This window comes from Camelus ferus, chromosome X (assembly GCF_009834535.1).
Source record: "Camelus ferus isolate YT-003-E chromosome X, BCGSAC_Cfer_1.0, whole genome shotgun sequence".
In the NCBI taxonomy this organism is placed as follows: domain Eukaryota; kingdom Metazoa; phylum Chordata; class Mammalia; order Artiodactyla; family Camelidae; genus Camelus; species Camelus ferus.
The window spans coordinates 90,203,613-90,218,210 of NC_045732.1; the positions used below are offsets into that span (position 1 = coordinate 90,203,613).

At 43.6% G+C, this 14,598-nt stretch overlaps 1 protein-coding gene across 8 annotated transcripts in view; it reads right to left on the reverse strand.

The window, feature by feature from the left end:
* The window catches only part of ARHGEF6 (Rac/Cdc42 guanine nucleotide exchange factor 6), a 95,439-nt gene extending 81,060 nt beyond the window's left edge, over window positions 1-14,379 (reverse strand). For 6 of the 8 annotated variants that reach the window (XR_004318240.1, XM_032475834.1, XM_032475833.1 and 3 more), the window contains exons 1-2: window positions 13,952-14,131; window positions 12,655-12,738 (exon numbers count right to left, since the gene is read on the reverse strand). Coding sequence is in view for 6 of the 8 variants with exons in the window: in XM_032475834.1 (XP_032331725.1) it covers window positions 12,655-12,738; window positions 13,952-14,116 (249 nt within the window). In the remaining 2 variants the exon portion in view is untranslated. Of the gene's footprint in view, window positions 1-3,149; window positions 3,802-12,654; window positions 12,739-13,951 lie in introns of those variants that run through there. The other 2 variants (XM_032475832.1, XM_032475835.1) reach the window with 2 other exon arrangements.
* Window positions 14,380-14,598: the final 219 nt, after the last annotated feature.

Consider the following 14,598-nt stretch of genomic DNA (forward strand, 5'->3'; position numbering starts at 1 on the left):
TCCTGAGTGCTGGCATTATAAGGATGGTCAAGTTCTGGTTCCTGTCTTTGAGAAGCTCCAAGACTAGTAGAGAGATACAGGAGTCTACAGATGATCATGGGGAGAGGGGGCAGGCAGCAGAAAGGTAGCTTGGCACAAGGGATTATGGGAAAATGGATGCTAGCTGCCCAATCCAGCAGAGAAGATTTTCTAGAAGATCCGAGGCTTAGGGGGAGGTTGGTAACATTAGAATCACCAAATAATAAGAAGACTCGGCCACTTTGGAAAAGTTTGGGGCAGTCTGTAAAACGCTGGGCACTCAAGCCAAACATATACATACCCTGTGGCCCACCAGTCTCATTTCTATGTATAAACCCAGCCGTAATGTGCCCCAGAAGACATGCACAAGGATATTCATAGTAGCATTGTACTCAGCAACCCCAAACTGGAGACAACCCAGATGTACATCAACAGGTGAATGGATAAACCAAATAGGGGACATCCACATGATGGAATGTTACTAGCAATAACAAAGAAGGAATGACTAATATCCACAGCAACATGGGTGACTTGTACAAACATTACCCTGAGTGAAAGAAACCATATACAAATGGGTATGTACTGTATGATTCCACTCATATAAAGTACTCAAACAGAAAAATACAAATCTATTGTCTTAGAAGTCAGGGCAGTGGTGCCTACTGGCGAGGGGTAGTGACTGGGAAGGGACACAAGTTGGGGGGTGGCTTTTGAATGCTGATAACCGCGTGATTCTGAATCGGTGGGCTGATGATACGCATGTGTTCGATTTGTAAGGTTTCATCAAACTCTATCCTTAGGATCTGTGCAGTTTTCTGAATGCATGCTACACGTCAATATAAAGTTTATTTAAACATTAAAAAAAGGAAGAAGAAATCCCAAAGCTTGGGTTTCACTGCAGACCGATTAACCCAAAAGCTCAGTGCAGGGAGACCCCCTCATCTATATTTTTTAAAAACAGCCCCAGGCCTGTGTGAAAACCAAGGCTAAGTGTTCTTGTATTTAGCAATAGCTCCTTGGGGCGACAGCCTGGAACGTGGCAAGGGGAACAAGTTCTGAAGTAAGGTACATCAGGGGTTACATTCTGGCTCTGTTTTGCATTGGCATTGTGTGGCGTTTGTCTGGATCACCCCCAAACCTCAGTTTCCACCACTGTATAATGGGCACAGTATCACCTCCCTCCCAAGATCGTTGTGAGGATTAAATCAAATAATACCCATAAAGGACCTAGTACAGTCCCTAGAACATAGTAGGGTGCTTCAGAAATGGAAGGTACTTGATTCCTTTTCCTCCTTTGCGTCTAAGTTCCTAAGTCTCACCCCAGTGATGAGCAGATTGCTGTCAACGAACAAAACTCGCAGTCTCCAATTTCTCCTCCTGAATGAGTTTCTTTGTAAAGACCAAAGTAATATTATACCTGGGCTAGTGAGGTCAAATGAATATCGGACATTTCTGGGCCCTAATTGCTCACTCTGTTCAGCACCTGCTACCTCTGAAGATGAACGAAGAGGAGGCAGACAGTAAGTAAATCCAAACCACAGACCCTCCTTTGGAAAGTTTTGCTCCTGTCCTCACCCCTAAGAACAGTGCCAGCCCTGTGCGAGCAAAGACAAAGCTAGGATGTGAGCTGGCAAAAAGGAAAGAAAAAAAACAGTAGTTTGGAAGACATACCATCCACAAAATGTGCGAAATGAGACACTTTTGTATCAAATGTCATGTTTTCATAAAAACAAACAAAACAGAATCCTGGGCTGAGGGCAGGAGATTCAGGTGAGTGTTCTGATGAAACCCCTGATCGGCTGTATGAATTTGGTTAACTCAACTTTTCTGTTTCTCTGGCAAATGAAAGTAGTGCCATCTCTCCTCCATTCTTTAAAAGGGCACAGTGAGTTTCAGACAAGATAAATAGAAAGCTTTCCCCAAAAATGAAGCAGTGAAGAAACGCAAGATGAGAATTCTAGGCTGGAAATTTACTTTGTTCCAAACTCCAATCACCAACCACCACCCTCCCTCCCCAAGACTGAGAACTCTGATATTAACTGCTCCAAGTGCACCCAGGGACTACACCAGCCTGAAGCTCGCTTATGTAAGAAGAGACTGCAGCACTGCCTGGCATGTAGCATAATACTTTGCTTAAGAGAAATCCTTGGAAATGTCTCAGCTGAAGTACAAGGGCAGGCCCAGGCCTTACGTATTAGAGACAGGCGCTCTCAGTCACGGAACACCAGGACTGTGGCTGGAGCAAATGATGTCATCGGAGCTCCTCTTACCACGGTCAATGTCAAAATTAAGATAGGAAGTTCAAGGACAAATTGTGGGGTTCCCAGGAAAATATAAGTTAGAAAAGCAGTTGGACCCTGGAATCTTGCTTTAAGCATTGTATCACATCTGTAATGGTTTTTGGTTTATGTGAAGCTTTTCTTGACAAAAAAAAATACATAGTTACATAGAAAAATACATTCCCTTACTCTATTTTTACATTAAGAAAAAAAATCATGTGAGTCACCCCTATATCCAGAAACAATAACAAACCAGTAATAAAGATAATAAGATTTTCGAAGAGACAGAGATAAACTTAAGGGCTCTCCACTCTAAAGCTGAGACATGAAATCGCTCAAATACCTGTTGGGTTCCTAAATAACTCGAAAATGAAAACTCGAAATTAACCACGGGTACGTTGGAACGCCTTGTAGATACAGGACTTTCCCCATCCACAAACCATTCCTGCGACAGACCTGTGTACTCAAAGCCGAAAATATTCCCAAATGTACCGATGCTGGAGACTGGGGTGGGGGGATCAAATCAGTATCAAAAAATAGTACTGTTGACTCCCGTCCTGGTTCCTAGGGAAAGAAGGAATCCGGTCTGATGCAAACCTCGCGGCCAGAGCCGGACAACTCGCCCGTAAGTTTGGCGCGTCCCCGCTCTGCGCCCTCGGCCCCCGCCCCCGCTCCCTGCACCCGGGATCTCAGAGCACAGCGAGGCCCTGGCGGAGAACGGACCCCGCGGCTGGGGCTGGAAGCCACGGCCCGGGGAAGAAGGGCGGTTCCTCTCCCGCGGGGAACCTTCGGCCCCACCCGAGGCCCTCACGCGCTCCCCTTCCCCTGACCTCTCGCCCCCGGGCAGATCACCTGGCTCGGCCGCTGCCCGCTGGTCCTCCGGCTGCTCGCTCGCTCCTGCCGCGCCGCCGCCGCCTCCTCCTGGAAGCCGCTCGCCCTCCCGAGTCACGGGGCCGGGGAGCGGGCGGCCGAGCCCTGGCCAAGGCTGCGGGAGCCGTTCAACCCCGCCGGAGCCGGGACCCTGCCCCGAGCGCGGCCGCCACCAGGGCGAAACTGGAGAGCAGAGCTCGCACGGGCGGGGAGGGGCGGCTGCAACTTTGCTCCTGGACGCGGGCGAGGAGGGGGCGCCCGTCTCCAAACTCCGTGCAGCGCCCGCAACCTCTCCAGTCCAGGGATTTTTTTTTTTTAATGCCTTTTCTTTTTAACCTAAAGGAAAGCCAGATTCTTGCCCTCAAGTTCTTGTTTCCAGAGCGGCCGGGCCACCCAGCGGGCGGAGGATCGCGGGGCCGAAAGCGGGGTGCGAGAGACGCACCCCGCTGGGTGCGCTGGCGGCGAGCCGGCCGAGGGCGCGCGGGGCGGCGGCGGGGCGGGCAGCGGCTGCCCGGCGAAGCTGCCTTGGCGGCCGCTCCGGACCCCGCTCAGTACCGCGCGGGCCCCCTCCAGCCCGGAGCCAGAGCCCGGGGAGGGAGAGCGGCCTGGACGGACGGGCCGGCGGCGGGGAAGCAGTGACCCGGACCTGGATTGCCGAAGTAGGAACTGGAAGTGACAGCGGCGCAGGGCAGAGCAGCAGCAAGCAGCAGCAGCAGCAGCAGCAGCAGCAGCAGCAGCAGCAGCAGCCGCTGCCGCCGCCGCCCGGGTAGCCGTGGCAGCAGCAGAAGCCGCGGAGCAGCGGCGGCGGCCACACTGCGCATGCTGCTGCCACCCGGCTCGGCCCCGAGCCCAGGGCTGCCGCCGCCTAGCCTGCGGCGGGCCACCGCCAGAGCCTCGGGCTGAATCCCGGCCTCGCCGAGCAGCCTCGCCCAGTGGCCCTCTTCCTCCTCCTGCCCCGGACGCAGCTCGGACCTCCCAGGCTCTCTGCTGAGGGGCTGAGACACCCCAGCAAGAAAGCACTCTCCAGGGGCCCTACACATCCCTCCCTTCCCCGAACTATCCTGGATGCCCTTCCCGGACTCTCTGACAGCAGGCCCCACATCAAATAGTCTCTTTGAGGGTGAATGAAAAGCTTTGTGACTGATGGGAAATATTTACTACCTTACTTGAAGTCCATTTTTTACAGAAAGACAATGCAGTCGGTAGATCAGGATAGCCAGAGTCATGGGTGTCATTTAAAGGAACTCAAGGAAATTCCAGTAGGAGTGTCAGACTGGCTCAACAGGAAAAGAAAAAAAAAAAAGAAAGGACCAAAAACTTACCAAATCCTCTTTAGTCTTCCCACTAGCTCAAATTGAGCAGCTAAATATACAAAGCTTTCCCCAGCGGAAACTGATGGAAACGGGCCAGTTAAAAACAGTGTCCAACAGTGAGGCATTACCAATCCTTACTCCAGTCTCTTCATTTTACGAATGAGTCAACCGAGGCCTAGGGAAGAGGACTCTGACTTCTCTGGGAGAAAGTGGCAGGTTCAGGGTCTGAAGGAAGGTCTCCCGATACCCATGGCAGCTACTGCTTGGTTGCCTGGCCTTATGCCTCACTGCTCCAGGGACGTTTTGCTCTCCTCGAGCTGGGAGATTTAGCCTTGACTCCCGATCATTAGTAGAGCTGCTTTCCTTCTAGAACTACTTCCTTGCAGAGCAGCCCCTGGGAAATGGCAAATCGTCCATCCCACAGGCCCCACTTTGCGGAGGGCACCCATGCTGTTCCAGTGACAAGGCAGATGGAGTGACTCAGGGAGACAGGAGGCTGTGAGCGGATGGGGGCAACGAAAAAGTCGTACTGATACCAGTTGGTGAGAGAGAAAGAAAGAGAGAAGGAGGAGGAGCAGGGGAAGAAAAAGGAGCAGGAAGAGGAGGAAGAGGTGAGAAAGAGAAAGAGAAAAAGAAGTACTAACTGAGCCTCATCCACATTCAGTAAAATCAGCCACAAACAAAACATCTTTTTACAAAGTAGGTTTGGCCCAGGAGCAGAATAGGAGCTGGCAGGGTATGCCTGGCAATAGGTTGCTAGTAAGAGTGGCACATGATGAAGCAGCAGTACCTGCTGCGGATGAGGCGAAGAGGCGGGGAAAAGCCTGGCTGAAAGGAAAGCCACAAGACTAGAGCTTGGACAGACCCGTCATTCATGGGGCTGGAGCCAGGACAACACTGTCAGAGAGGTACCGCCCAGGCCACTCTCAACGGATCACAAGAACTGTATCCCTGACTCGCACCAAGTTCAAAGGCAGAACAAAAACAAAACTACCATTATGAGAACAGTGTTGTCAAGGGACTAGCTGGTCACGTCAGTGACACTCCACCTAGACATGAAGATTTTCCCATACATTCTGGAAAATTTTCTCTTGAGGCCTGAGTGTCTTCCCTGCCCTCTCCATTCTGTAAATAAGTAAGAAAGATGTATCTGGTTCACAGAAAAGGAAATACAAAATGAACTATAAAGGGATGAGAGATGCCCAACTCACTAGGAATCATGAAGTTCAAATTATAGCAATAAATGAAATACCATTTTCACCCAACATTTTAGCAAACATTAAAGATAGATAATATCCAGGGCCACCAGGGACATGAGGAAGAAGGCACTTTCTACATTACTGGTGGGAATATAATGTCATAGAGCATTTTTGGAGGGGAATTCAAAAGTATCAAATTTTGACACAGTAACTCCATTTCTATGAAGAAAGATACTTCAAGAATAATCACAGATGTGTCCAAATCTCTGCATATACAACATGACCCACTGGTATTTACCCCAGGAATGTAAGATTGATTTAACATATGAAAATTAATCAATGTAATACAATATATCAGTATAATAAAGGACAAAATCAATGGTCATCTTAACAGATGCAGAAAAAGCATTTGACAAAATCTGGTACCCTTTCAAAAACACTCAAAAGCTGGGAAGAGAAGGGAACGCCTTCAACCTGACAAAGAGCATCTATTAAAACCCACAATTAACATGATACTTAATGGTGAAAGATCGAAGGCTTCCCCTTAAGATCAAAAATAAGACTACGGTGTCCACCTTTATCACTTCTATTCAACACTGTACTGAAGGCTCTAGCCAGGCAAATTAGTCAAGAAAGTGAAATAAAAAGCATCCAGATTGGAAAGGAAGAAGTAAAAGTATCTCTCTGCACAGATGACATGACCTTATACAAGAAAGCCACAAAAAGTCCAAAAACTATTGGAATTAATGAACAAATTAAACAAAGCTGAAGGACACGAGATCAAGATACGAGATCAAGATATAGAAATCTGTCGTATTTCTATATGCTTGCAATGAACAATCCAAATATGAAATTAAAGAAAACAATTCCATTTGCAATAGTATCAAAAGGAATAAAGTACTTTGGAATAAAATGAACCAAGGAGGTAAAAGGCATGTACACAGAAAATGACAAAACATTGCTGAATGAAATTTTAAAGACCCCAAATCAATGGAAAGACACCCTGTGTTTATGGTTCCAAAGACTTAATATTGTTCAGATGATGAGATTCCCCAAAGCAATATACAGACTGAACACAATCCCTATCCAAATTCCGACTGACTTTTTTTCAGAAATGGACAGGCTGATCTTAAAATTCATATGGGCACACAAGGGATCCAGAATAGACAAAATGATTTTGAAAATGAAGACCAGTGTTGGAAGATGCATGCTTTTCAATTTGAAAACTTCCTACAGATCTACATTAATCAGTTCAGTGGGGAAAAGAATTGTCTTTTCAGCCAATAGTGTTGAGCCTACTGGATATCCACAAGCAAAAGAATGAATTCAGACCCTACCTCACACCATATACAAAAATTAATTCAAAATGGATCAAAGAACTAAATATAACAGGTAAAACTTTAACATCCTTAGAAGAAAACATATGAGTAAATCTTCATGACCTTGCATTAGGCAAGCAACAAAAGAAAAAATAGATGAATTTGACTTCATTAAAATTTAAAAATTTTAGTGTTTCAAAAGATACTATCATCAAAATACCAATGACATTTTTCACAGAACTGGAACAAATAATTTTAAAATTTGTATGGAAACACAAAGACCCTGAATAGTCAAAACAATCTTGAGAAAGGACAGAGCTGGAGGAATCACACTCTCTGATTTCAGGCTATGCTGCAAAGCTACAGTCATCAAAACAGTATGGTACTGGCACAAAAACAGACACATAGAGCAATGGAACAGAATAGAGAGCCCAGAAATAAGCCCATACACTTATGGTCAATTAATCTATAACAAAGGAGGTGAGAATAAGCAATGGAAAAAAGATGTATCGTCAATAAGTGGTGCTGCGGAAACTGGACAGCTACATGCAAAAGAATGAGATTAGAAAATTTCTAACATCATATACAAAAAGAAACTCAAAATGGATTAAAGATGTAAATGTCAGACCGGATACTGTAAGACTCCTAGAGGAAAACATAGGCAGAACGCTCTTTTGGCATAAATCACAGCAACTGGTGTGTGTGTGTGTGGGGGGTGTCTATCTCCTAAAGCAAAGGAAATAAAAGCTAAAATAAACAAATGGGATCTCATGAAACTTAAAAGCTTTTGCAGAGCAAAGGAAACCATTGACAAAATGAAAAGACAATCTATTGAATAGGAGAAAATATTTGCAAATGATATGACCAATAAGGAGTTAATATCCAGCATATATAAACAGCTCATACAACTCAATATCAAAACAAACAACCCAATTAAAAAACAGGCAGAAGAACTGAATAGACATTTCTACAAAGAGGAAATGCAGATGGCCAACAAGCACATGAAAAGATGTTCAACATCACTAATCATCAGGGAAATGCAAACCGAAGCCACAATGAGGTATCACCTCACACCTGTCAGAATGGCTATCATCAAAAGGTACACAAATAACAAATGCTGGCGAAGATGTGGAGAAAAGGGAATCTTTGTACACTGTTGGTGGGAATGTAAATTGGTGCAGCCATTGTGGAAAATAGTATGGAGGTTTCTCAAAAAAGTAAAAGTAGAACTACCATATGACCCAGTAATTCTACTCCTGGGTATATATCTGAAAAAAACAAAAACACTATTTTGAAAAGATTCATGCACCCCCATGTTTATAGCAGCATTATTTACAATTGCCAAGGTATGGAAGCAACCTAAGTGTCCATCAATAGATGAATGGATAAAGATGTTTTAGATATAGATATAGATATAGATATAGATATAGATATATAAATATAATGGAAAATTACTCAGCCATAAAAAGAATGAAATTTTTCCATTTGCAGCAACATGGATGGACTTGGAGGGCACTATGCTAAGTGAAATAAGTCAGACAGAGAAAGGCAAATACTGTATGATATCACTTATATGTGGAATCTAAAAAATACAACGAACTAGTGAATAAAACAAAAAAGACACAGACTCATAGATATAGAGAACAAACTAGTGGTTACCAGTGGAGAGAGGGGAGGAGGGGGGACAGTAAAGGGGTAGAGGGAAAAAGAGGGTTATCCTGGGATTATTATGAAATCATGTGTGTGAAACTCTTGAGAATTGCAAAGCACGATAGAATTTAAAGACTCATTCAATAAAAAAAATTTTAAATTAAATTTTAAAAAAGAAAAAGGGGGAATATTAAAAAAATATATACTATGAAAGTTTGGGAGGGGCTTCAGAGACACCTTTGTCTCCCAGGTGTCTCAGCAGACTTCCCTGACCAGCTGCTAGCTGAGTGATCCTGTAGAGACCCTAGGACACTAGAGTCATATGAGAACACAGAGATGGAGGTCACTTGGAAAGGCCAACTGGCCACCCAGAGGGTCAGAAAGCAGCAGCTCTTTAATATGGTCACCACGCCCCACAGCCAACACTCAGAACTGTCAGGGTGCTGCTGTGTCCCCGACTTCATTTTTCTACATTTCCAAACTGACCATTTCAAGCTGGCACTCTTTCTTTATATAAAATAATAGTGTGTTCTTGGCAATAATCAAGCCCTGCTCTTCTTGCTTTTTGTACATTATCAGTTTTCTAGCATCAACAAAAATGTATAAAGCATGTCCTATACTAGGCACTGTGCTAGGTACTTTAGGCCTGAGAGATACTCTATCTAAAGTGACAAGATATGGAAACAACCTAAATGCCCATCAAAGGATGAATGGATAAAAACAAAGATGTGATATAAGATGGCTAACAGGCACATGAATAGATGCTCAACATCACTAATAATAAGAGAAATGCAAATCAGAACCACAGTGAGGTACCACTTCACACCGGTCAGAATGGCCACCATCAAAAAGTCTACAAATAATAAATGCTGGAGAGGGTGCGGAGGAAAGGGAGCACTCCTACACTGTTGATAGGAATGTGAATTGGTGTATTCACTATGGAGAACAGTATGGAGGTTCCTTAAAAAAACTAAAAATAGAGTTACCATATGATCCAGCAATCCTACTCCTGGGCATATATCCGGAAAAGACAAAGGCTCTAATTCAAAAAGATACAAATATTACAAGTGAACTTATTTACAAAACAGAAACAGACTCACAGACATAGAAAACACACACATGCTTGCCACAGGGGAAGGGGCAGGGAGAGGTATAAATTGGGGGTACGGGATTAGCAATACACACTATATTACATAAAATAGATAAATAACAAGGTCCTACTGTATAGCACAGGGAACTATATTCAATATCTTATAATAAACTATAATGGAAAAGAATCAAAAAAGAAGAATATATATACACACACACACACACATATATATATATACACACATACATATATAGAATATATGTATAAAAAAAACAAATCACTTTGCTGTACACCTGAAGATAACACAACATTTTAAGTCAACCATGCTTCAATTTAAAAAAAAAAGATGTGGTATACATACACAATGGACTATTATTTGGTCATGAGAAAAGAGCACATTCTGCCATTTGGTACAAAAGGGATGGACATTGAGCACATTATGCTAAGTGAGATAAGTCTGACAGAGAAAGACAAACACTGCAGGATCTCATATATGGAATCTAAAAAAGTCAAAGTCATAAAAAACAGAGGGTCAAATGGTGGTTGCCACGGGGTGGGAGGTGGGGGGACAAAAACTGACATTGTTCAAGGTTACAAATTTTCAACAGTAGTAAATATGTCTTAGTGACCTAAAGCCCACTCCAGTGAACACAGACAATACTTTACTATGCTTACGTGATGTGGTTTAAGTATCACAATCATATTACAATATCTGACTGGATCAAAGTAACACATTGTACACCTTACATTTACACAATGTTGTATATAGCACATATATTCCATTTTAAAATAATTTTTTAATTTGCAAATATTTGTGTTTAGGTGTGTCTCCTAGCTACCTGGGATCTTGAGACTGGATGGGCAGTATTCTTGAGTGCTGGGTGCACCCCAGCTCAGCTGTCAGTCCCATTCCTTATATAGTGACCTTATGAGAACCTCAAGATGACCACCACACACCCATCACAGGTATAATGTTGCAGACAGCACTACCTAGAGCGAGCAGCTATTGGGCCGATCTTATTTGCAGTGACATATTAAGTGCCTTAAATGCATTATCTCATTTGATCCTTAAAACAATCCTATACAGTGGATATTATTAATATCTCCGTTATATAGATAAGAAAACTGGAGTGGAGAGAGGTCAAGTAACTTTTTCCAGAGGCACACAGTCAGTAAATGACCAAGCCAAGACTCTGACCCAAGTCTGTCTGTCAAACTGGAGAAGGTATGTGCTTAACCAGGGTGCCAGACATGCCCTCCTTACAATATTCATCTGATGTTCAGATTATCAAAAGAGATAAAAATATGCCTGGTGCCTTTCAGTTAAGAAATGAAAATTATGTTCTACTTTTTTCAAGAGATTTGTATCCAAAGTGGATACAAATATTTTAAGCATGAGAGCTTAAGAGAGTAAGCATTTAGTTATCAGAAAAATCCACTTCTGTGAAACGACTCATTCTCCAACAATGCCAGACCCAGGAGGTGTTTCTGTATCACCTAGTATTCTTAGAGCTGTAAAGAAGCTCAGTATACCTTCTGGCAGCTTCAGAGTGCAGAAATCATTGGCAACCTCACCATATTTTTATTTGACAAATAAAAAAATACCATGACCTGTTCATAGCAGACATCATTCCATCAGGGGTACAGAGCGGTCTCAAGTTACACTTACCTCAAAAGCCACATACACCCATGTGTCCATACTGTGCACACACACACAGACACAGAGACACACATAGACACAGACACACACACACACACACAGAGCTAAAATTAGGCAACAGGGAAACCTGGAATAAAATATTCTGAAACCAGCGTGGCCTGATGCTAACTTTTGGAAAAATTCTGAAGGAAGCAAAGTTTATCTGGGGCAAAGGTACTTGTACTGCCACTCCTAAATAGCTAACCCTTGGAGAAGACTTACTGTGAGCCACGCCCTCTTCCGGGGACATGAATTCACTGAAATCTCATGCCAATCCTATGAGACAAGTGCTGCTCTTATTCCCATTTTACAGGTGGGGAGACTGAGGCATAGAGGCATCCTTAAGTAACATGCTCAAGGTCACAAAGCTACTAGTGAGAGAAAACTGAGATTTGAACCTACGCAGTCTAACACCAGAGTCCAGGATCAAATCACTACTAATACTTCTCCACAAATAAGACCATTAACGCATCTCTACATTTCTTATGTCCTTGGTCCTGTGCTGAACGTTCTCCATACATTACCATATAGATCCTTGGACATTGGAGCTCTTAGCTCTAAATTATTATGCAGTATCTCATTGGATCCTTCAAACGACCCCCTGAAGTAGCTATTATTGTGTCCATTTTACAGATAAAAACACTGAGGCTCAAAGACATTAAATAATTCGACACATGGGTGAAAGTCTCAGCTCCTTCTCAGCAACACCCCCTATACATACTGTAAGGCTCCATGTAACATAAAATAGTGCAACATAATTTAACATACAATGTGTACCCCAGGGCCAGCTTCTCTCAGCTCTTTAAGGCCTCTGCTGTAAAGTGTTCATAGGAAAAAGTGAGAAAAATCTTCCCACTCTTCCCAGTTTGGGCTAATCAGAGGGAATCCCCTCTGCAGCAGCCAGTGGCCCACTTTTGCTACCACTTAGTACGGATGCCGCACAAGCTCTGGCACCGGAAGCCTGCCTTCAGGGCTTGGATGCTGTTTTTTAAAGGTATCATATTTTGAATTTTGATTTTGTTTTGTTCTGGAACTGGTTTCTGGAAAAGACAAACTAGCAAGCCACAACTGGGGGCCACTGATCTTAACCGTGGATTCCAAAAGATGCCACTGTTTAACCATGAAAATAAAGCAAGTACTTTGACTACAGCACCGTCTTCATTAGCAGAATGAAACGAAGACAAAGACGACAAGGAAGGCAACCTGGCTGGGCTCACCTCCACTTGAAGGGCTGCACATCCTTTCAGGAAGTCGTTGATGTTGCTGGTACAGTCGGCTTCGGTTTGGGGCTCCAGACAGTACTAGAGAAACATAGTCAAATGTCACTTGGAGACTGTCACCCCATGCCAGGCATACTATATTCATCCTGCGCTTTTAACTAGATAAGGCAGGCTTTTTAAGGCAGAGGCAACATTGCTATCTCCAGGAAGAGAAATTAACCGCTGAAGGAAGTGATGCAAAAATCTAAACGGTCGGTCTTGTTTCAAATGTCACCAAACCCTTAGTCCCAAGCCATCTCTACTTACAAATTTTTTCTCCTGCTTTCTGCCAAAGCCTGGTGATAGCAAATTACAGAGCCCCAGACAACTTTTTTTATCTTGGTTCCTGCTCTCAACCTATTACCTCCCTCCGTCCTCCTCATGATAATTTATTAAAAATTATATTTCCCCTTTGCTGTTCTCTACATTTGATCACATTTCTCAACAATTTCCCACCTTTTCATCACTGTTTTTTAAGTTTGAGACGTTATAAGTAAATCACTTTGTTCAAGAAGAATACAAACTGATTCAAGGAGGCAAGAGACACCTACTCCCAGTCAAAGTCCCGGCTGACCTTAAGAAAATAATTATAGGGCACTGCCGTTACACTTATAAAAAGTGCCCACTTTAGAAATTATCCATCCTCATGATCATGGGTTTCCAACATTCAAAATTTTGAATTTTTGGAAGAGAGTAAGGTTAGTTTCACTTTGAACACACGTTGCATTCGAAACATACGTTTGGCTTCTATTGTTTTAACAAACCTGATGTAACACGTTGGATTATTTCTCCTGGTTGCTAAATAGCCTCTCTTTCCTCCTCCTCCTTATTTCTTTGAGAAGAAAATCTACATTGATTTTAGCCAAATTGTCAGTAAGCACCATCAATCTCTGTTAGAAATTGTCCTGTTAGTCCACAGGCTCTTCGGACCCTAAGTTCAAAACATGTCCTCGGTACCCGGGGAGGTGTAACAGGCATCTCTATGACAGAGCAAGCTTGTGACACGGGCGTTCTCCGTGTCCCCGGTACCAGCAGTGTAACAGGTTTTTCACATACTAATATTTGGTGGCCAATTCCTAAAGGATAACATTTCACTTTCTGACTTTTTCCAGCCACACACTCACACACAAAAAAAGCAGTAAGAAAGAATATCTAAGTCTTAGAGATGAAAGTTGCAGTGTCCCTGTACTCTGGCAATTGGAAATCTCCAGAGTTAATGACTGCCGCTCCCTGGTGGTAAGCAAAGTTCCCTTACCTTTTCTACTGAGCCAGGCTTAAGTCTGTTGATGAGTTTGCATAGAACGACCCCATTTTTCAGTGAGGACTTCAAGAACTCCTCCGGATCACAGACGGTCTTTTTGGGGGAATCTAATACTCCCAAGGATATGAGCCATGTTACAATTCGCTCTTCGGGATTCATTACTGAGGACCGTACCCGCCGAACAGCTCTCTGGGGCAGCTGCAAGGACTAAGCCACATCCGTGATTGCATCTGCTGTCGTCTTCCTTTTTATGAGTTCTCTTCTGGTGCTTGCAGAGCAAAGCTCTAAAACAACTTTTCTTAGACAAATCAGGGGATTTGAAAACTCCAGATATCACACTCAAAGATGGGGAAATTGAATGGAAAAAATCCTGGATAACGCTGGATTTCTTTGTCAAAAATCTGCAAAACAAATTCATTAGGATAAAAAAGAAGAAGAAGAAGAAATACACACACACACACACACACACACACACACACACGCAAAAAGAAAAAAAAAAAACCCCAACGGTGCAAGCAGCTGTAAGGGAAGGAAGTGAGGAGGATGCAGGGGAGGGAGGAGAGAGAAGGAAGCAAATGCTCCGGGGAACCAGAGGTGAGCCAGCACTTCAGGGGACCTTGGAAATGAGATACTCATGGGCC